We start from the raw sequence: 23924 nt of genomic DNA, 5'->3' as shown, positions 1-23924 counted from the left end.
AAACAGCCTTTGTTTCAGTGTACCTACTTAGATATAATGAATCCTTAGTGGAGGCAAACGATCATACTGGGTTTAATTAATGTTTAAATGATTTTTTTGTATCGATGTCCAAATTACGGAAAGATCCCTTATCTGGAAAACAAGAAAAAATAACTTTTCCCTAAGGATTGTTATGTCTTAATAAATGATACGCTCCCTGCCTTGCAACTTTCGTGATTGAGTTACTCTTATTTTCACTATTGACATTGAAGCCAGACACTGTAATGGCGCTGGTGAACCAGGCGCAGACTGGCAGTCTGTAGGTTCTGGCAAATTCCAGAGGGGCTGCTGTAAGATGCCATAGACAGTCACTATTTATTTGGCTGGTGGGGAGCTGTTTGGGCCTCTGTGTACTGGAAATGCCAGGGCCTATTTTGAAGCACATCACACAAATAAGAAACATTTTCATCTGATAGCTACAAACAGACCTTGAATAAGTATTTTGTCTTAGGTGTTAGCCAATGTGGTTGTGCTTGGGTGGACAGAACAAAGCTGCAGCATGTGGAACAATTATACATCTGTATTCGCCCTGAAACTCTAGGCTCTAATGTTAAAGCCATAATAGAGCTTAATAAATGTAACTCATATCTTTGCTTTCAGATGGTGCAGTCAATTCAGGAGAGGTGTGGTTCATCAATTTCTATTCACCTGGATGTTCACATTGTCACACTCTGGCACCAACGGTAGGAATACTGTGTTAGGGCTATTACAATGTATACAATCACATAGTGAAATACAGGGCTGTGTTTCTTGCCCCTGTCCCCTGCACTGGAATGTATGAAGATCCAATGCAGGGGAAATGCAGGCAGAAACACTCAGCTGTAAGAATTCTTATCAACAGTGCAGCCACTTATCATTGCACGCAACATTTATTTTAAATGTATTTTTTTATTTTTTAGTGGCGAAAGTTTGCCAAAGAAATGGATGGACTCCTCCGAATAGGAGCAGTTAACTGTGGTGATAACAGAGGGCTCTGTAGAAGCCAAGGAATTAATGGCTACCCAAGTCTCTGCATTTACAAAGCTGGAATGGTAAATATAACAATGGCCTAAAATATATTGGGAACTCTTTGATGATTAAGTCTAAGTATTTTAGAGTGACAAGAGTGGTCAGCAATCTTGTCATTTGTCTGCGCACTAGGGGTTGGAGCTTTTTCTGTTTTGGGTTTGTATGAAGGTTTATTTTCAAGTTGTGTTCAAAGTGAGCTTTGATTGTGTTCCAAACAGAGTTACAACACTCATTGCTCCCGGTGGCAGCCCAAACATGTTATATATTCGACAAAAGTGGTTCTTGTATTTAGAATGAAGGATTCATGGTGGCTGGATAATAATATATGCAGCTGCCAGGTTCACACACTTTAGCAATTGTTATTATTTCTCTTCCTTTCAAGATAAAATTTAAGCTAATGGTTAGACATCCAATGTGGTTCACAACTCTTTCCTACCCTACATCTCTGAACTTTATAGACTTCCAATCTCTCAAACACATTTCTTTGGTGATGCTTCATGTAGCCTAACATTCCTTCAATATGCATGATATGGCACCTGCTAGGTGCAGTGCTCAGTGCCAAACCTCTCACTTTGCTCGTTTCTGCCTATCTTCATGTCTTGTTTCTCCTTTGAAGGATAAGTAAACCTTTAAATTAAGTGAATATACAATTGATGAGAGTGTTGTTTTAAGCAGTTTTGCAAATATACAAAGATATTAAAGTCAACCCAGAATATAATTTTTTGCCTAATTAAAGAAACCAAAATTCTAAGCAACTTTGCAATATACATTCATTACTCATTTGTAATGGTTTTTGCGTTATTTGTCTATATAATTGCTATTAAAAGCAGTGTGTGTCTTTCCTTTTCTATTTTCTGCCCTGGTGGCTCTGGTATTTGAAACAATGTAACACAAGCTGCAGACTGACAGACCTGTCCTGCTGGAGGAGACTGACCTTTTTAATTTAATTTACATTTTTAATAAATTCGTATTGGAAAGTTGCTTAGAATTATGTTTTCTTTTATTAGGCAAAAACTTATTTTTGGGATTGACGTGTCCATTAAGAAGCATGTGTACTTTTAATTTGATTGAATGGAACAGTGCCACCTGCTGGTCAGTTAGGAAAGTTGTGAGAAAAGTTATCTGTGGTTTCTAATTTTCCATAAGGACAACAATTTTCTTGACTACATCATGGTCCAAAATGTACCAGCAGGTGGTGCTGTTGGAACAATATTTGTTTAAATTAACAGTACACATTCCCCTTAATAAAAAAATAAAATGAATGTAAATTGCAAAAGTGCTTAGAACAGGACTTTTATTCAGTTTACATTCACTTATTTTAAAGGCTTACTTATCCTTTAACACTGTAAGCCATATTGACTAGGTCCTGTTACCTCCTGCATCGGCTGATATATGACATATGGCTATGTATTTAATCTGTATATTTCTATACATTGTGCAGTGCTGCAGAATATGTTGACACGTTATACATATTTATGAATAGTCAAATTTTACACAGTATTTGTGCCAGGCAAATACAGACACACCTTGCAGCAGCTAGATGCTTCAGGCACTGGTGCTTTATGCACAGAATGTAGTTAAGATTCACTATAATGTAAACAAATACATCCTTTATTTTTATTTATTTTTTTAATTAGAATCCAGTTAAGTACCATGGGGAACGTTCCAAAGATCAACTGGTTAGGTTTGCAATGCCGTATGTTTCCAGTACTGTAAAAGAATTATGGGCAGGTAAGTCTGTCTTTATCCTTAAAATACAGGTAGTGGCCAGGTGCCCTTGTGTCAGTGGGGCTCATTTATCAAGACTGGGCAAATCTGCACCTGGGCAGTAACCCATAGCAACCAATCAAATTGTTGCTTTCATTGTTCTGTCTGCAGCTGTTTTAAAAAAGCTAATTAATCATGTGTTGCTAAGGGTTACTGCCCAGGTGCAAATTTGCTCAATGTTGAGAAATGACCCCAGTTGTTTGCTGTTGCTGAGGAATGTCACTAGAGCAGTGGCCTAATCATTACTACTAATTTTAATAAATTACTAACATAAAATGATCACAGTGATGAGTTTTACTTACAATTATTGTATTATTTGCCTTTATATGTAATACACATATATAAAGTTTATTTCATACTTTAAACCAGTTTGGTGCACAAGACAATATTTCTGTATTTAATTACATGTTCTTATTTTTATTTGTTTATTCTTTAAGGAAACTTCAGAAGTTCCATAGAGAATGCCTTCTCTTCTGGTGTTGGCTGGCTAATCACTTTCTGTAGTGATATAGGAGGTAATATTCTGTTCTTTCTCCTACCCACAATGCACATTAGTAAAAATCATTTATAACAATGAAACATTATGAAAGAGGGCTATCCACTGACTGGAAAATACCCTTATTAGCATGTCTTTGAGTTTGTAAAAGAGTAAAAAAATATGTTTTTTTGTAAATGGTTACACTGAAGTTAAGCTGTAAGCATAAAAAGAATGAAAACAGGGTTTAATGGATACTTTTTATATCTACTACAACTTCCGTTTCTCTCTACATCTGAACCATGTCCTTTTTCCAACACATGCAATTAAAATTGATATTGTTTTTATTACAGATTGCCTAACTTCACAAACAAGGTTAAAGCTTGCAGGAATGCTGGTCAGTAATCCTTTTCATAATAAGACAAGAGCCCTGAATATCCTGTAAATTATATCCTTATAAATGGTGCTTAGTGATGTAATTTCTGTCGTGTGACAAACCAAAACTTGTATACAGGTATAGGACCCGTTATCCAGAATGCTCGGGACCAAGGGTATTCTGGATAAGGGATCTTTCTGTAATTTGGATCTCCATACCTTAAGTCTACTAAAAAATCAATAAAACGTTGGGATTGTTTTGCACCCAATAAGGATTATTTATATTCTAATTGGGATCAATTACAAGGTACTGTTTTATTAATACAGAAAAAAAGGAAATCCGTTTTAAAATTCTGTATTATTGATTAAAATGGAGTCTATGGGAGATGGCATTCCATAATTCGGAGCTTTCTGAATAATGGGTTTCTGGATAAGGGATCCCATACCTGTATTAACAAATAATAATGTACCCCCTGTTGTAAAATATGGGGATATTGGAAGTCACCTCAGACTTCCATGACCTTTATAAAAACATAGCCTTGTACCCTTTATATGGTCATGGAACTCCTCGCTGACTTATAATATCCCTATATTTAGCAATAAGGCATACATTGTTCACTACACATAACGACAAGCTTATTAAGACAGATCTAACAATCTCCACGATTATATGGAAAGTTCTGTCTCATTGTATTTTCCCTTTTCGTATATTCAGTAGCAACAGTGAATGCCAAGAATATGTATACAAATTAAAGGGCCGCTAAAACCCAATAAAGAATTAGCATAGAAATGTTGTTATGCATGTAGCTCACTGTACCAGACTGAAGGTAACATTTAAAGGATAAGTAAACCTTTAAAATAAGTGAATGAAAAAATGAGTTCTATTCTAAGCACCTTTGCAATTTACAATCTTTTTTTCCATTTTTTAATTCCAAGATATTGAAGGGGACCTGTCACCCTAAGAAATAATTCCATTCTTTTTTGTTGTTTGTTAAACAAAATATACTTAACGTACACTATAAAAATAATGTAAGTAGTGTTTCCTTCAGTTTTGGAATCATTTAGGTACCATTTTGTGGACACTGTTATTAAGGCAAGCTTTGTATCACCCCAAAATTGAGGACCATATGTACATGCCCATACAAAGGCTACACAATTAGATGGTGAGGAGGAAGGGGAAAATGAGTGCTGAATGGAAAGTGAAAGTAATTGTCTGCCCTGCCTTTATGCTAAGGCATAGAGAGGTGGGGCAAGCAATATATGATTGACAACTGGAATTTTTAAATGCCTTTATAATGGGTATTGATGTGTGATGTAAAAAAAAAAAAGAATTTGGCTTTATGTTTAATTTACATATTAATGTTATGTAAAAGCTTTTTATGTCTGGGTGACATGTCCCCTTTAAGGTATATATGTACTGGAAATATATTCATATAAATTTTGTCACAATAGCGCCAACCAGCTGTCAGTTTCTGACCATGAGCTAGTCTAATGAGAAACCTCCGCAGCAGGAGTCATTAATGTTGTAGTGATGCGAAGTGATGATAAAGGTATAGGAAAAATTCTGGTTTTAAATTGCATTGTATTGAACTACCTGTCATCTCCATGAAGAGATAAGAAAAGATAAGCCAGTAACATCATCCAATAATCCAAAGCCTTTTCAGATATTGCCGCTGCAGTGTAATTCTCTAATCATTTCCTTTTCCTTTGTTTATTAGGAAGGTCTTGCCAATGTGGGATGGATGGACTGTGCTACCCAGGCTGATCTCTGTGACAATTTGGAAATTACTGCAAGTGTTACCGTTTACTTCCCACCTGGTTCCACATTAATGGACAAGGAGAAAGGCGATGTTTTGGTAATATATATATTTATGTAGCATGTCGTATGTAACCGAAACATAGCATAGTGTGCAAAACAATGTTCTTGGCCTATCAACAACTGTGGTTGTTACAGTAATGGCCTCATTTTATTAGCCTTTTTTTTAGGCTGGCTGATAACAGACTACCTTAGCACTTCAAATAGCCCTCCTGTTGTGTTATAATTCCTTTACAAGACGCCAAAGAAGCTTGAGACCTAATGACTTTTGGTATAGTCTGACATCACTGAGGTTGTACAGACAAGGGCAAGAGGTCCCCTGCACTCACCCATTATCTATATATATATATATATATATATATATATATATATATATATATATATATATATATATATATATATATATATATATATATATATATATATATATATATATAGTACATTAAGACATTTTGTGCATTAAAGGAGAAAGAAAGGTAAAAACTAAGTAAGCTTTATCAGAAAGGTCTATGTAAATACAGCCATAAGCACTCACAGAAACGCTGCACTGACTTCTCTGAAAAAACATTAGTTGTGTCTGTAATTCCTGTGCCAGAGACACACAGCTTTCTGTTCTCTGCTCTTCCCCCCCCCCCCCCTCAAGAATGCTAAGAACTCACTCCCCCCCCCCCTTAGGAATGTGGATCTGAGTCAATCGGCAGGAAGCTGACTCATAGGGGCACATTCATGAAAACGCGAGTTTGAATCCCGAATAGGATAAATTCGGATTGGATACGATAATTTCTTAAGATCGCAAATATCATGAATATGCTTATGAAAAAATCGTATTGGTCACGATAATATTGTATTGGCGATCCGAAAGTCACAAAATTTTCATATCTGAACGATCGTAAAATGCAGGAAAAGTTTTCCGACTTTGATCCTTCTGCAACCTGGCCCAAGGAAAGTCTCCCATAGGGCTCAATGGCACTCTGCAGCTCCAACCCGGCCCAAGGAAAGTCTCCCATAGGGCTCAATGGCACTCTGCAGCTCCAACCTGGCCCAAGGAAAGTCTCCCATATGGCTCAATGGCACTCTGCAGCTCCAACCTGGCCCAAGGAAAGTCTCCCATAGGGCTCAATGGCACTCTGCGGCTCCAACCTGGCCCAAGGAAAGTCTCCCATAGGGCTCAATGGCACTCTGCAGCTCCAACCTGGCCCAAGGAAAGTCTCCCATAGGAAACAGTGGCAATCTGCAGCTCCAACCTGGCCCAAGGAAAGTCTCCCATAGGGCTCAATGGCACTCTGCAGCTCCAACCTGGCCCAAGGAAAGTCTCCCATAGGGCTCAATGGCACTCTGCAGCTCCAACCTGGCCCAAGGAAAGTCACGATACCGAAGCTTGAATGAATCTGAAACTTTTGTACTCGGCGCGACAAGCCATGATCTCTGCTCTGCGCAGTGCATTGCTAACTTGTATCTAATACTGTCACCACAAAACCATAATTATCACTCGTAATGTTGCTGTAAAAATTCTTCAAACTAAGAGTAAATTTGTTGTCTGCTAATCCTGCCTTTTTTTTCTTTCTAGTTTCTTGATTCTTTAGATGCAAGAGAGATCTATAAAGATGTGCTTAATCGCCTTCCTGATTTGGAAACTATTTCTCCAGAATCTTTACAGGTAAACAAAAATGCGGGGTTTGTACCAGCCCAAGCATTCCCTTAGCAGGGATGATCTGTGCCCCCAGTAGCTCCCCATCTTCTTGTCTGCTGAGTCCCTGCAAATGCTCTGTGTTGCTGTCACTTACCTGAGCTTAGGGACCAACGCACAATATATTTTATATAGTTGTGACAGCCCCTAAGCTTAGCTTCTCAGTAGCTGCCCTGAACACATTGAGCATGTGTGTGTCACTGACACCCCTGACAAAATCCAAGATGGGGCACTCCTATGACAACTTTAAAGTCCTGGATCATTACTACTATAAAGACGCTGAAATAAGCTCAGTGTATAAAATAGCATTTCTTGCCATCCTCATTTTTAGTTTTCCTCTTAAACCCCAAAAAGTCAACAAACATTCACAAGATGCATATACAATTACACAAAACATGGGTAAATGAGACACTTACTGTTTAATTAAGATCCGTGAGCATGAAATGAACTATTCTAAACCACATTTTGAATGTATATTTTATATTTTTTAAGGGCAGGTTATCCCATCATCGCTGGCTTATTTTCTTTACTTTTGGAACAACTGAGCACTCGATTCTTCCAGAGTTCAAGAAGCTGAGTGTTCTTCTCCGTAGTGAAAATGTCCAGGTGGGTGACTTTTCCCACACTGTTAATGGCAAAAGGAGATTCGTGGTGCATTTCAGCTGGCTGGAAAGGGCCCCACGTACCTTTAAGAAAAAGCTTCAGTTATGTGCTTACCTTTCAAAATTATACCTTTTGTTTTTTTGTTTACTTCCCTGATCTGTAGGTTGGCAAGTTTGACTGTCATTCCAGCCCTTCAATTTGCAGTCATCTTTATATTCACAAGCCATGTATTGCTGCATTCAAAGGGAAAGGCATTAGCGCCTATGAAATACACCATGGTAAGAAAATGGGAGAATACTATTACATTTCATCAGGATGCTTCTATATAAACAGGGCAAACCTCACCAAAACTGTCTAATTTGCAATAACAAATCGGTTATTTTTATATGCTACAAAAATGGCTAATTTTCTTACTTTTGTAATACACGTCATATAGACAGCAAATTATAAGAACACACCTTACTTGGTGCAAATAACACATCTATGTGTATGTGTAAATATTTTCTTAGGCCTCAGTTATTTGTTGCAACCCTGTGATCAGGTCATAACCATTTTCTTTTATTGTTTTTAAGGGAAAGTGCAGCTGTATGATTTGGTCTCTTTTGCCAAAGAAAGTGTCAGTTCCCATGTCATTACACTGGGACCCACAAATTTTCCAGGAAAAGACACAGATGCTTGGCTTGTTGACTTCTTTGCTCCTGTAAGTACAGTAATGGGTAAAGTTTTTATCTTTGATAACATATTCCATATTTAATTACCATTTCTTCCTGTTTGCATATTTCTTTTTCATTACATAATTCTAGGAGATAAAAATGTACTTTGCCTTAAAGGAGAAGGAAAGGCTAATAAAGAGTTAATCTCAAGCTGCAGGCATACCTTCAGTTGTCTCAGTAGTGCCCTTAAGTCTCCCCATATTTCTCCTGTTCAGTTGATCAGAAGCCAAACAGGAAGAAAAAACGCTGAGCTGTGTAAAGAAAGTTCCCATAATGCCTCACTCCTGCACAGACACCCAGACCAAGTGAACATGCTCAGTTAGTAAGACTGAGTCAGCTTCCTGCTGATTGGCTCAGATCCACATTCCTAAGGGGGGGGAGTGAGCTCTTAGCATTCTTGAGGGAGGGGGGAGCAGGAAAGAGCAGGGAGCAGAAAGCTGCATGTCTCTGGCACAGGAATTACAGACACAATTAATCTTTTTTCAGAAAAGTCAGTGCAGCGTTTCTGTGAGTGCTTATGGCTGTATTTACATAGACCTTTCTGATAAAGCTTACTTAGTTTTTACCTTTCTTTCTCCTTTAAGACCCAGCTGCTTGTGTTATACTGTAGGTTTAGGCCTCGCTATTAGGAGATATAGCTTCTACTTACTGCTCCTTTGTGTGCATAATGATCATGGGGTGAGCCATCAGGGATTATTGGTGCCTGTTGAGAATGTCTAATGGAATGGGCAGGAAATATACAAAAAAGGGTTATTGGCCAATGTTCTTTCCCTGGCCCCTATTAATATCTGATTTATCTTTGAAGTCCCTCCACAGCCCTCTTGGTGTTTCTACATGAGAAGTAACATGTGGTAGCACAGATCTATCCAGTTTTTACTGTAACTCTGATTTGGAATCCTGCTCTCATGCTTTGTAGTAAAGGCTTCCATGTAAGCACACCTAAAGCATACATAAAATCCAATACCTTATTAGGACAACATTTTAATATTTTTATTAAATATTGTTATTTTTAATAATTCTTTTTATAACCCAATGAAAAAATCCTTATAAACTGTTGTCTTCCTTAGTGGTGCCCTCCATGCCGTGCATTGCTGCCAGAACTCAGGAAAGCATCTAAAAGTCTTTTTGGCCAGATAAAGTTTGGAACTTTGGACTGTACCATCCATGAAGGACTCTGCAACATGGTAAGCAGGGGATCAGGGATTTGATCACTTGGCCATCACCTCTCTCTGAACTCTCTAGACCAGGAGGAGTTTTCTGTAGGGGAAGCCTAAGGGAACATTTCTGTGCCTAACAAAATGGCATCCTCCAGTGATTTAGACTTTGAACATTTTTCTGCATATTCTGATGAAGTCCATCTATGTGTTGTGGAGTTTTTTTTTTGCTGTTCTCTCAGACTCTTTGTCATGTAAAATAATAGTGTACCTTTAAGATAACTTTTTAGTATGTTATGGAATGTCCTATTTTTAGCAATTTGCAAGTGGTCTTTATTATTTGTTATAGGTTTGGAATTATTTTCCTTCCTCTTCTGCCACTGTTCAGCTTTTAAATGGGGGTCACTGACCCCACAGCCAAAAATCTGTTGCTCTGCGAGGCTACAATTATTGTTATTATTACTTGTCTTTTTATTCAGGCCCTCTCATATTCATATACTCATACTTACTCATCAATGTACTTAATCAAACCTCTGATCAAGCCTAAGGAAAATAAAAGCTTACTTATTGTTTTCCTTTTTTCATTTTTATTTTTCACAGCACGACATAAGAGCATATCCCACAACAGTAGTGTTTAACCAGTCCATTATCCATGAATATGACGGCCATAATAATGCTGAAGAGATTCTTGAGTTTATAGAGGTATGTTTCCATTGTCATTGCTGGCCCCAGAGGTTATACAGCCAGTTGTCAGTTTGTGCTACTGCTCTGTTGCATCTAGAATAAGGAAAAAATCACTTATAATGCATTATAATAATTATTATTAATTATAATGAATTATAACTAAGTATATCTGCCCTTTTATACTAAAAAGTCAGCAAAAACATTCTTAAACCCAACCAATGAACCTTTTGATGCAACCTCCCTTGATACAGAATTCCATTACTGCACTGCATTTGCATTAAAGGAGCCCTTTCTTTGCTTGTAGTAAAATCTCTATTCTTTTTATTTTATTGGATAACCCTAGAGATGAGCAGTCCCAGTTATTATTCTGCATAATCGAATGCAGGGTAAAGTGTACAGATCATTTACAAATTGATTCTGAATGATTAGTTTCCCAATTCTGCTTATTTCATGTTTGCAATTCTCAATGCTTTTTGATGGTGGTGGGGGAACTTTGAATACTGCTGTCTAAATCAAATTGAAGTATTGAAGCTTATTTTTAAGGTGAACTACCCTTTTAAGGATATGTATGTATGTGTGTGTGTATATATATATATATAATATTTATTTACTGCTGATTGGTTGGTTGGCTAGGCCTAAAGCAATTTTTCCCCTATTATGGCATTACCCCCTTGATGTTTTAAAGACTGATTTCATTCATTCTTTATCATTTAGGACCTTCGTAATCCTTCAGTTGTCACTCTCACACCGGAGACTTTTAATTCACTGGTGAGAAGAGATGAGGTCTGGATGGTGGATTTCTACGCTCCATGGTGTGGGCCGTGCCAAGCTCTGATGCCAGAGTGGAAACGCATGGCAAGGGTATGATCTCGAGAGAGAGTTTAGCAGGTTGCGCCTGTTTATTGCGCCTTAATTTAATTCATAAATTAAGTTTAAAGGAGCAGTAACACCAGAAATTGAAAATAGCTCATATGCATTTACATATAAAGTTCAGTTAATTCTGCATGATTTTTAGCTAGGGCATTTCTGACCCAAATGCTGCCTGATGTGGCCAAACCAGTTTCATCCCACCTCTACCCCACGCCCACCTTACCTGTGCGCAGACCTTGGTGAGTCTGCATTGCAAATGCAGGGAGTACCCTGTGCCTTTCACCTTGCTTTATGCCAGGAGTGGCACTGGTTTCTGGAAATCATTGTATTAAAAAAAACTTTTTTTGGTGGGCTTATGGGGCAGGACTCGATAGACCTAGTGGGTCTAAAAACTGGCAACCATGAAGAAGCTTGGTAAGGGAATGGCAGCAGCTGTTAAATTAAGTATTTAAACTAATTGTAATTCATTAACCAAGAACCTTTAACCTATCACTGACAGAACAATGTACCAGCTAGCCCCTGTACAGCTACACTCCGTTAGCTCCTTAAAACCAAAAGCCCCAGCCTGAAATGCAAGCCAAGGGCTCTCCTGCAACAGCAATGAACAGTTGTGACAGTATTCCTTTTTATTACTCTGTCTGAAGATTGTGGTGTTCAGAAGCCATAAATCAGGCCAAAACTGTTTTATTAGTATCTACCAAAGGCTTCAGTCACTTGTACAGATATGTAAATAAGGCTCTGTAACATAGCCTATACCTATATATTGTACTATATTGTGCTGTTCAGTAACTTGGAAATATTTATTATAAGCCAGGGATAAACCTGTTTTATTGTGTCATTAATGGTAACAAATTCCTATTTTTTTCCCTTAAAGCTTTTAAATGGCTATATCAGCGTTGGAAGTGTGGATTGCCAGAAGTACAACGTATTCTGCTCTCAAGAACGTGTAAATGCCTTTCCAGAGATTCGACTTTACCCAGTAAAAACGAATTCCCCATATAACTTCTAGTGAGTTAATCATTTCAACTTATAGGGGTAATTTAAGACCCTGGGATGGCATAGGTGTGTGAGTGCACCCTTTAGTGCTCATTTCCTATACAGTTGCGCCCCCTGGATGCTGCACTGAGTGCCAGATGAAAAATCCAGAGCTCAGCCTCCATACAGACTGCACATCCTGCCACTCCTGCCTTACAACTCAGGATGGTGGGATGTAGGGAAGGAAACCCTGAGGAAGCACTGGTTAATGCAGGCAGCTATTTGCACACACAGAAACACAGTGTGCAAAGTGCAAAAAAATGCACTATCGTGACCTTCTTTGGCATCTTGCCCACTTAGTTCAGGTTTGCAAATCAACCCTTGGTTTCCTTCTGTTTCTGTCCTTATGTTAGGTAACAATGACCTTCATAAGGACCTATAGCCGCTGTGCCATAAGTGAGCAAGGAGCTATCCTATATAGAATCCATCCCCATATACCAATAATGTTGGCAGATGCATATCATGACTAAAGAGTCCTATTGTAATACAGCCTTATGTAGAATCTATAGCAAGTAATGTAATTTCTGTAATAAATATAAATATTATTTAAATTTATATTTTTTTTCTATGACCACTTGCGTACGCAAGCCACAGGTTCAGGACTAACGTCTTCGTTTTATAAAACAGAGGTTGACAAAGACATTTTAGTGAGTTATACTGCACGCATGACATAAATAAGCACAGTTTATGGGGCTATATTTTACAGGCTACAGAGTGCCCTATGACCATTTTAAAGGAAGGAAGGCTGCAGATTAAGTGCTTTTATACTGGCATTGGAACTCTGTCATATAATATTTTGAATTGTAGCTAGTTCTTATAATAAATAAACTACAGTTATACATATACAGGTATGGGACCTGTTATCCAGAATGCTCGGGACCTGGGGTTTTCCGGATAAGGGATCTTTCCGTAATTTGGATCTCCATAACTTAAGTCGGCTAAAAATGATTTAAATATTGAATAAAAAATAAGAAATAATTTAGTGATATATATTTTACAAATAGTTTATGGCATGTGTATTGTATTTGTTTATATACCGATACATTTTTAACAGAGATGTTCTACTGTGAAGTGTACAGTCACTTATTTAGCATATTTATCTCCATGTTTGCTTCTTTTAGTCGATATACTGGCTGGCACAGAGATTCACAGTCACTTAGAAGTTGGGCACTTATGTAAGTTACATGTTGATATGGTTTTTCTTTACCTTGTTTTTGATATAATTTAATTATTTAAATCCTTCTGAATTTTTGAATGTGCGTTTAGTTTATTAAAGCTTTTAATGTTCTCTGCGTGCTGGGTGACTTTTGTGATGGGAAGTGCTGATTTGTCTGTTTAGTGTAGCATTTAATTAAATATCTGTACTCCGGGGGGGGGGGGGGGGCTGGGTTATCTTCATCTCCTGTTAACAACTGAGTCAGTTATTTGTGTTGCTGTTTTTCTGTCTCTACCATTTCCTGTTCATGGACATAAAACCTTCATCTTATATTACGATTTGTAATTTGGAGCTGGTGTTCATCAAGATACTACAATTTGCTCTCATTTCCTTTTCCTCCAAACATCATACTATATTCTGTTTCCCCTTTTCATCTCCCTTTTTAGATCTTCCTCTGGTGCCAGTAATATTTACATGCATCCTGGCATTTACAAGAAGGTTATAATGGAATTTTGACTTTAGTTTATGGCAACATTTTAATAAAATTGTCTTCTTTCCTTCCACACCACTGCCACACAGGTACCTGCCTAAAGCATCATTTGACCTAACCCCAGAGGATTTTTATACACATGTGATCGATGGAAAAGATCACTGGGTCATAGATTTCTATGCCCCCTGGTGTGGCCCATGCCAGAACTTTGCTCCAGAATTTGAATTGCTAGCAAGAGTAAGTATTAGCATTGGATGCTTGAGGTTTGTGCAACATTACTGTCCTTTACAAGGAACACAAAGCAGCACTTTTCTGCGCCTCTGTTGTTTGTAGGGCTGTAAATTTTGTAGAATAATGATACAGTAAATGATACAGGTAATCTGTTTCTGACTTACTGATCTTTCTTACTGTGTTTGTACGCCTTAGGGCTCTGGCACACGGGGAGATTAGTCGCCCACGACAAATCTCCCTGTTCGCGGGCGACTAATCTCCCTGAAATGCCATCCCACCTGCGAATATGTAAATCGCCTGTGGGATGGCATACGCGGCGGCGCGATTTCAGTGAAATCGCGGAAGTTGCCTCGATTTACATTTTCGCCAGTGGAATGGCATTTCGGGGAGATTAGTCACCCGCGAACAGGGAGATTTGTTGCGGGCGACTAATCTCCCCGTGTGCCAGAGCCCTAAATCTTCCTGTAGGAAATCAGAAAGTGATTTTGCTGCACCGTGAAAGTATAAAATTACAGTTCTGCCACCCTTAACTATCTTGTAGTGTTTGGGATCTTAAGGTGGCCACACACATGCAGACTTAAGCTGCCCATTCGGCCCCTTCAAGCCAAGTCAGCAGCTTATCTGCCCATGTTGGGGGCCTCCAATGAACCCTGCCTGACAAGTCAAGGTGAGGACCACAGAACTCATTGATGTGGGCCTCGTCCCCGATTTCCTTTGCTGTGACCCAGTCGTTTGCCCAGAGGGCCAAATAATCGAATGAGCCCAATATTGCCCACCCTTAAGGTGGGCATATCTAGGAAAGATCCATTCATTTGTCAGCCTCGCCAATTGAGCGGGTATAGACTCACTAGTAAAATACAGAAATTCACTTATTTCTATAAGCTGAAGCTTGTATTAATTTTTGCAACTCATTTCACTTAAGTGTCTGAATGAAATATAAATCTCAATCTTTTTTTCTTCCCCCAGACTGTTAAAGGTAAAATTAAAGCTGGAAAAGTGAACTGTCAGGCCCATGAGTATCTCTGCAATTATGTATCCGTCAATGCATATCCAACTGTTAGGCTGTACCCTTATACAGGATTAAAGCAGGTAATATATTTGCATTTACTAACCATCTCAATGGATTTCTGATTTGATCACAGAAAACTATAGTATCTTTTTGTCTTGTAATTATGTTGACAAAAACAATTGTCATTCTAAAAGCTTTCAGATGTGGGTTAGCATCCAGTCCATTGGCTGAATGAAGAACATTAAAGGGGGTTTTGCCCACTGTAGTTGCAGACTTTTCAGTTTCTGCAGGGCTGCAGTGTGTGTCTGGTTATAGCGTTAAATTGTACACTCGGCTTCCTCTTCTCTGGGAAAATAAAGGACAGAAAGTCCGCCTTTTGGATCTTACTACCTATTTTTGCCTTGCAGAAAGATTTGTTCGGGGAACAAATAAACACCAAAGATGCAAAAGAAATAGCCCAAATCATAACAGGAAGAATAGAAGCAATTAAACAGGTGATGGGATCAAAGAATAAGGTGAGTTCAATGCTGTAGAGAAACACTATACTCACACAGTGCCTTACTATTGCCACAAAACTAAAGCTCTGACCAAAGGGTTTGGGCATCTGCTAAGACATTTTCTGGCAAGGTTTTTGAGCTATTAGCTTTGCTATTCTCCTGATAGCTGCCAACTTGCAACTGAATATGCTATCTGTTGTCGGGGTCACTGACCTCCACTGACATTATTTGTCTATTGAGGCCCTTTACTATGTTTCACTCTCACTGTCAAACTGCTGCTTCTTTGTCGGGATAATTGAGCTCCAGCGTCCAAAGGGCAGTTCCCAGCCCAAGGGCCAGATTTATAAATAAAATACTTTTTATTAAAACATCCCTCTGAGTGCTGTGTTGTATGATACAGGTATCATTTCACTCATTAGCATCCAGACTTTATCTGGAGAGTGGTGCATCCAACCAATGCAGCTTTATTTTGTAATGATTAAACCTCTTTCTATGGATATTGTAATGACAAATACTGTTCTTTTTTTTTTTTTAAGGATGAATTGTGATGAATGCTAATGGTTAAGGTATTTTAGATTGGACTTTACTGATGAAATTCTGTGGATCATTTATGAAGAGATTAATATAGGGATAAATGGACATGCTGGCAGTCTGAGTGCAACACAAGTGGGAAACAGCTGCTGAAGGGAAGACTTCTCGCCTCTTCCATTATTTGACATCAAATCGCTCAAACTGGATTATTCCTCTTCCATTTTGGATCTTTTTCAGATTTCATGTACATTTTATAATGCTAAACTGAAGTGCAATTTACCTTCTCACCGACCTGGAAGCACTGTAGCACTAGAGGAAATAGTAGCTCTCCTGTTGATCTAGTTGCAACCTACTTTGGAATCCAGCTCTTGGACATCTAGCATGTTCCGGTGGAAGGTTAACTCTTAAAGGGGAAGTTTATAGACTTGATCTTTTATTGGTTTAGTAATTTTTTTTTTTTTTTTATCCTGACTGCTTTGTGAAACGTTGGTGGGTTACTGAATAGAGGAAAAATAGATGGCAGCCATGCTATAAGGACTCATTTTGGCATTTGGATCCTGATGAATAATTGATTGGAGAGGGGTGTGGGAAATACAATTCTTAGTTATTCAGAAACCCAGAAAATAGCATGTTCCACTGCAGAAATTAAATATTGGGTCATTGTTAAAAAATTTTCATCAAGCATGATTAATGCTTGTTAAAAATAAGTGTTTCATAAATGTGCCCCTTAGTCACATTACGTTATTTTCATGTTTATGCTAATACTCTTTAAGTCTTCATGCTTTATACTTGGTGCAGAAGCACAGACAAGTTTGTTACAATGTCCCGTGCCTGTTTCTCTATGCCAGAGGTCGTACAATGGGAGGCCTGTAGGATGAATGTGGCCCTCCAAATGATTCTTACAGACTCCAGTCTGTTCAAGGGCTCCATAAACTTCACTGTATGACATCATTGAATTTGCTATATGAGACATAATGGGCCCCGCTATATATAATAAGTTGTGCAGCAGTGCTCTGTGCTATTGTGGGGATATCCTGAAGGAAGTCATTGTTTGGTGGTATTATAATTATTATTATTAGGTGGGAAACCTAGAATTGTCCTTCCTCCCCTTAGTTTCATGGTTCTGTTCATTGTGCCTTTATTAGAGGGTCAGAGGAATGAATGACCACCACTGTCACTGGCTGCTTGGGTGTTATGGGTCTTTGAATTAAATCAGACATGATACCGGCCAATCAAGGAAGTCCTTTTACTGAAATGGGGAATTGTTCTAGCATACTAATCAGTAAGGCATACCACTGCCATCAACAATGGAAATCTTTGGGACTGTAAAAGGGGGGAATCTATTAGGGATATTAATTAAAAGCCATGTTTGAGTTTTCCAACATAAACATTTTTATAAGTAGTTGTCATTCTGTCAATACAAGTAGATCTGCAATGAAAAAGTGCTGTTGCTCTTCTCACTGTTACATATGCCAGTCTGACAGAAAGGGGCATTGGCAAATAGACATGTCTGGTTGATGAGACATATTGTGATATGGTAGGATGCTTCCTATGATCTTACCCCACATATTGAGCAGGCAGTGAGGCAATATACTGAGCCTGATTAACTGGGCAAGTATGAGCACCTTCCTGGCTTCTCTAGTGAAAGAGACATACATGTACAATAAAAGTGGGAACATAAAGCCAAAACAGTTCAAAGCAACATAATGTTTGATTTGCACAGTATGATGACAGTGACATCTTTTCCTACATTTCTCCCCTCACTTAAGATTTTTACACAATTATCTCCCATATCTGCCTTTTTAAGGGGTTGTTCACCTTTAAATTAACTTTTAATATGATGTACACAATGATATTCAAACTTCTTGCAATTGCTTTCCATTTTTTATTTGTGGTTTTTAAGATATTAAGTGTTATGTTCAGCAGCTCTTTGGTTTGGAATTTCACCAGCTCTCTGGTTGCTATGGTCTTGTTTTACTTTAGCAACCAGGCAGTGTTATGAATGAGAGACTGAACTATGAATAAGGGAGAGATCGACTAGAAAGATAGGGAATAAGCTCATGGAGCAATAGGTTATTGGCTGTAAGGGTCAGTTACTCCCTTTTGAAAGCTAAAAAGATGTACAAGAGGAAGGCAAGTAATTAAAGAAACTATAAATAATAAAGAGCATTTAAAAAGTTTCTAGGAATAAGTCATTCTTTAAGATATTAGTTAACTTAGAGGTGAACTACCCCTTTAAAGCAAGATTTCTTGATGGTGTTTCTATTTAGGACAAGATTATTTCTGTCTTATAGATCTAAATTGTCCCATAGACTAGTGAGCTCCTCCGACCTTACTGCAGTCCTGATTATATGATGGATTTCATTGTTCCAATCACATTAGTCTATTTGTTACAATTTGCTATTTGCACAATGTCAGGCTTTTGGATTTTTTCACAATTGTTATCTGCTCTCAGACCAGGTAGCTGGGCCTCTAGCAAAGGGTGATTGAGATGAGCAGAAATATAAAATATCCCTTTAGCTTATAGGGACAAATGCTTTGCCTGCTGTGTAATCACAAGGCTACGAATGGCAGTGACAGGTGGTTTTATAGAGCGTATTCACAGTAAAGGAATTAGAGTAAAACTGGTAAGGCTGAGCAGGACAGGTGCAGTAAGGAACCCGTTTGTCCTTGTTTTAAGGACTGTAATGTTAGAAAATGTTTGTATTGATGCTGGAAAAGTGCAATTTGAATTATTAGTGTCTAAATAGAAAATTATCTATAAGCAGCACCTTTGATGAGGCTTTTTATGGGGAATGCTTTGTTTTCTGCTGAGAATTTTTCCAGTACAGGTATGGGATCCCTTATACGGAAACCCCTTATCCAGAGAGTTCTGAATTACCCATGGGGGTCAATATCAGGCTAATTCAGCCAAACTATTGAATTATAACAACCGGTATAGGTGTCCGTTGGTTCGGGAACCACATCAATGATCAATGAGTCGATGTGGTCCCCGATCCAACTAATTTTCATACCTGCCCTATGGAGATCTGCCCGATTTCAGGCCAGATGTCGGTCGGGCCGGCCCGTCGTTAGTGCCCATACACAGGCCGATAAGCTGCCAAATCGGTCTAAGGGATCGATATCAGCAGCTAGAATTGCCCTGTGTATGGTCACCTTTATAGTCTTATGAATTGTCCTCTGGGATCATTGCTTGCCTGCTGTGTGTAGTCCTGCGTGTTTTCTTTCTGGCAGATGTGCTAACGTAGGAGCATTCTGTTATGTGTTATTAATACCTATCCTCTGATGTGGTCTCCAGGTTACATTTCCTTCTCCTTTAAGGGTTCTGTAAGGTCCCTGGTTGTCAAGCTGAGTGTTTCCCAAAATGTGGCACTGGCCCCGCTAGGCAAACCTAGCGCAACTGTGTATAGCTACTATTTGCTCTGCTAGAGACCACTGAAAGGCCAGCTACAAGGTCAAGGTCAGTTAGGATTGTTCTAACAGAAAAAAAAATATTTTTCTCCAACAACATGGTTTTTGTTTTTTTTTATTATAGTTAGCAAATTTAAGGAAAAACTCCTTAAGGGTGAAGACACACAGAGCTACTAGTAGCAACTACTTGTCATGGCTACAGAAATTGACAATGCTGATCATTTACTGATAATTGTCTCTGCATGTGTTTTAGCAGAGGCAATTCTCAGTATTGTCTATGGCAGGGGATTTTCTGGCTTTTAGTAGCTGCTACTAAGTAGCTCTGTGTGTCTTTACCCAAAGTTACACAATGAAAAGAGACCATGAAAATCACATTGTTCCATTCCTTATTTTAAAAGTTGTTTTTAAAAAAAAAACTTGAAATTACCGGTAAAATAGTTTTAATGTTGAAAATATATTTTTAAGCTCGCCAGGTTTTAGTTGCCGAATTTTTACACTCGAATGTTCAAGTTTTTTTTCAGAAACGTTACATTTTTTTGCTACAGTTTTCTCGGAAAGCAGGATATGAGAATTTTAGTAAATACGCCTCTTCGAGTCAAACGTTTTTTGCTTCCCTCGATATCCTGATAACTATTGATGAAGGGGGGGTACGGCAGTGTTTGAGCTTGGATCACAAACAAACTGGCACAGCTGTAATTGCATAGCATCTACCCCGGTAAGCACTGCCGCCATCTTGTCTGTGACACCCCGGTGTCCCCTGTCCCAGTGCTTACGCAGTGCAGAAATCTTTGGAAAAGTTCTGTTCTTTGCATTTGCCAACCCTGCCCAGCACATTGCCCCCCTCCCAGTGGCATTTGTTTTATGTCTGTACATTTGTACCAGGAACACTTAATAGAGCTGAGTTTGTGTGGTTTTGCTGCTAAATTTCATTAATAAATGTTTACATATTTGCTTTTTGTAAGGCCGGGGGCACACAGAGACAGATCATATGCTTTCCCATGCCTGCATTTTTTATCCAATCGGGAAAGTGAATGCGGTCATGTGCCCCTTCCTGTTCCTTCATTGTCAGCCTGTGTGAAACTGCATGGAGCGGATATTGTGAAAATGCATACTATTGTGTTTCCATGCTGATATCTGCTCTATGTAGCGCCACACAGGCTGACATTGTGCCTGCCAAATGAACTACAAACCTCACCGTCAGGCTCATTATAGTGTAACTAGTCTTTTGCTTTGTACCTGCTTTGAATTTTGATCCAGTGCTCAGTGCAGAGAGCAGCAGGTCCCCTGGGTATGTATATGTTCCCTATTATCTACTAAAATAGCTGTATCACTACCTGTATGTTTTATTTTAAGTTCTGTTGGACATTCAACTGATTATGGGCTTAGGCGTTTCTGGTAACTGCTTAATTTAAAGGGGTGTGATTATTTCCATTAGTATGGCTTCATTTGCTCTGAAAAGGATTCCAGTACATAAAATGGCATATTTTAAAACTCCTGTGGAGTGGTTTCCCTTTATTAAAAATGTTCTCATCTACGTCTCGTTATCGTTAAGATTTAAACACCTAGTGATGTAAATAATCTGCTTAGATAGAATGTCAGACCTGAGCACTGCAAAGATAAAGATAGCTAAGGTCTCTGCCATAAAGCATTATACAACTGCTGCTTTGTTTGAGCGACACAAGGAGCTACTAGTAGCAGCAACTTGTCATGGCTACTAAAAAAGACAATGCTGATTATTTACCGATAATTGTCTCTATGTGTATTTTAGCAGAGGCAATTCTCATTATTGGCTATGGCAGGGTATATTCTGATATTTAGTAGCTGAGAAAAAGTAGCTGCTACTAGTAGCTCTGTGTGTCTTCACCCTGAGGGACTGATTTATCAAAAGCCGTATAGCAAAAAGCAAATTGTAACCACTCAGTTAAGCTATTTGGATTTCACCCTTTGTTTTCCACGTTGAAACGGTTCATTCCAGTGCAGAAAATAATGGCTGAACTGAGTATCAGGAAAGTTTTGATAAAAGGGGAAAAAATTAAAGCAACATAAATCTTTGAGGATTCCGGTTATATAATGCATAAACCAGCCTTACGCCATGATACTTCCCTATGAAAGAGTAGCTATGAGTAATAGGAAATTATAAGTATTCTTTCCCAAACTATTCTACTGATTGGAACCCATTGTTGGAAGAGGATTGGTTGCCTGCATGTATCACTGGGTGGGGGGGGGGGGGGGGGCGCTAAAATTTTGGCACCCTCCTCCAATGATTCCACCTTTCCTTCTCATTTAACTGATAGAATTGTTCCACCTCTGGGAACATCTTGCATTGGGCCCTGCAGGTGAGCAGTGGTACTGCGAGTGGTGAGCTGTCAATGCTATATTAGTGCCTCATTAAGGGACCAACATGTTGCAATAAATTGGGCTTGCGTTGAACATACTTTTTGCCTCAGGGAATATCTATGTTTTTTTTTATTTTTCTTGCTCTAAACAGGGCAAACAGGGAAAGACTGAAAGTGTTATTCTACTTCATTCTAAACAAACAAAGGCAGCAGCTGGGGAAAGGGAGGGGTTGGTTTATAAAGAGAGCTTCCTATGGACTGCTGATTTTTTTTTGTTTGTGCTCCTCTGAGCAGGAAGTAGAATGTCGCTGACTTTTCATTTTCAAGCTTTGGCCAGTGTATTGCAAGAAATAACAGAAACCATAAGGATTTTGTGATTCAAACAATAGGCAAAAAGATTGTTTAGCACAAGCCCCATTATCTTTAAGTTTTGCAAGTGACCATGCATAAACATGCAGATAAAATCTTTTACTGTATTGACAAGTATTGACGTTACAGCACCAATGTCCCTTATGTTGTAAACAGGGCCGCCGCTCCCTATAAGCAGAGTACTCAGTCTGCATAGGGCACCAACTCCTGCCAGTTTTTATAGCGCATCCCGCTGTCCCGGATAGTTCAATCAATCTATGGGGGCTATTGGGGGCACTTACTATGGGGGCATTGTCTATGGGGGCACTGTGTGTGGGGCCCCTATAGTAGGTGGTTTTTTTATTATTTTATTTTTACTTCCGTAATATTTGGGGGAGGGGGCACAAAAGTAAATTTCTGCTTAGGGCACCCATTTGCCCAGCAGCGGCCCTGGTTGCAAATGTTATTATATGCTCCCTTTGCCAAAATGTCGGGATTGGAAGTTGAAACAGGTGTTCATGTTAGAGATGATACCTAAAAATGCAGTAAATTAATTGTTACATTCTATTTTCATGAAATCTGTTTGAAGTTCATTTTTAATAAAATTGTAAATATTTTAAAAACTTCTTAATGTATTCTTTTACCCAAAGCATGTATAGTTGGGAAGGTCTGTACATTTATTTGCATGTGTAAGGGGGGGGGTCATATTTCTTTCTTTTCTTTTCTTTTTGTTTTTTCTTTTTTTTTTTTTTTTACATTCCGCGTGCGCTCAATCAAACAAGGAATAAGTTGTGTGGGGCAGCAGGGGTGGATTAATACAAGGTTCTTCTAGGCCAGGGGTCCCCAACCTTTCTTACTTGTGAGCCACAGTCAAATGTAAAAAGACTTGGAGAGCAACACAAGCATCATAAAAGTTCATGGAGGAGCCAAATAAGGGCTAAGATTGGCTATTAGGCAGCCTCTATGCACACTATCAGCTTACAGGGGGCTTTATATGGTAGTAAATCTTGTATTTATTCAACCAAAACTTGCCCCCAAGTCAGGAATTCAAAAATAACTACCTGGTTTGGGGGCACTGAGAGCAACATCCAAGAGGGTTGGTGAGCAACATGTTGCCCCTGAGCCACTGGTTGGGGATCACTTTTCTAGGCAATAACCCGGGGATCCAGTGTAATCAGATACCCATTCAAGTATTGTGAGAATTTTCTTTTCTTGTTTTTAAATAAGTGTGTTTTTTTTTATTTGTGCAGCTGCTGCCTGGATCCACCTGGTCATGTCAGGTACCAGACTGCTGGGAGAAGAAGCAAGTGGTGCTCCACCCCAGCAGCCACGTACAGGTCAGGTTTGTGCCATTGTGCCATCACCGGTGCACACTGAACCCGACCCGACATGCACACATGTTGAATCTCATCTGCACGCATCCAACAGGGCATATAGATGCACTCACCGCTTGCTTCTTCTCAAAGCCAAATGCAATTGGACATACCCAGGCAGCAGCTGCACAAATAAAAATATGCATGCATTAAAAAAAAAGAAAAGAAAATTCTCATAATAATTGAATGGGCCCCTGATCACACAGGAGAAGGCCATGTACACATACACCAACACAATCAGACCCAGGCAGCAGCACAAATAAATATTAACAACAGGAAAAGAAAATTAAATGGGCCCCTGATCACACTGGACCCC

At 38.8% G+C, this 23924-nt stretch overlaps 1 protein-coding gene across 1 annotated transcript in view; it reads left to right on the top strand.

Annotated features, from left to right (window-relative positions):
• Window positions 1–18546, top strand: part of dnajc10 (DnaJ heat shock protein family (Hsp40) member C10) — a 29469-nt gene extending 10923 nt beyond the window's left edge. Inside the window, exons 5-23 of the mRNA XM_004917913.4 lie at window positions 640–722; window positions 939–1070; window positions 2685–2778; window positions 3252–3329; window positions 3643–3686; window positions 5383–5520; window positions 7048–7137; window positions 7660–7773; window positions 7934–8048; window positions 8343–8470; window positions 9551–9667; window positions 10238–10339; window positions 11036–11182; window positions 12066–12199; window positions 13348–13401; window positions 13962–14109; window positions 15070–15192; window positions 15520–15627; window positions 16146–18546. Coding sequence (XP_004917970.1) covers window positions 640–722; window positions 939–1070; window positions 2685–2778; window positions 3252–3329; window positions 3643–3686; window positions 5383–5520; window positions 7048–7137; window positions 7660–7773; window positions 7934–8048; window positions 8343–8470; window positions 9551–9667; window positions 10238–10339; window positions 11036–11182; window positions 12066–12199; window positions 13348–13401; window positions 13962–14109; window positions 15070–15192; window positions 15520–15627; window positions 16146–16157 — 1961 coding nt within the window. The 3' untranslated portion in view covers window positions 16158–18546. The remainder of the gene's footprint in view (window positions 1–639; window positions 723–938; window positions 1071–2684; window positions 2779–3251; window positions 3330–3642; window positions 3687–5382; window positions 5521–7047; window positions 7138–7659; window positions 7774–7933; window positions 8049–8342; window positions 8471–9550; window positions 9668–10237; window positions 10340–11035; window positions 11183–12065; window positions 12200–13347; window positions 13402–13961; window positions 14110–15069; window positions 15193–15519; window positions 15628–16145) is intronic.
• Window positions 18547–23924: the final 5378 nt, after the last annotated feature.

The sequence above is a fragment of the Xenopus tropicalis genome, chromosome 9, assembly GCF_000004195.4.
Source record: "Xenopus tropicalis strain Nigerian chromosome 9, UCB_Xtro_10.0, whole genome shotgun sequence".
NCBI classification, from domain to species: domain Eukaryota; kingdom Metazoa; phylum Chordata; class Amphibia; order Anura; family Pipidae; genus Xenopus; species Xenopus tropicalis.
This window is presented reverse-complemented; position numbering and strand designations above follow the sequence as displayed.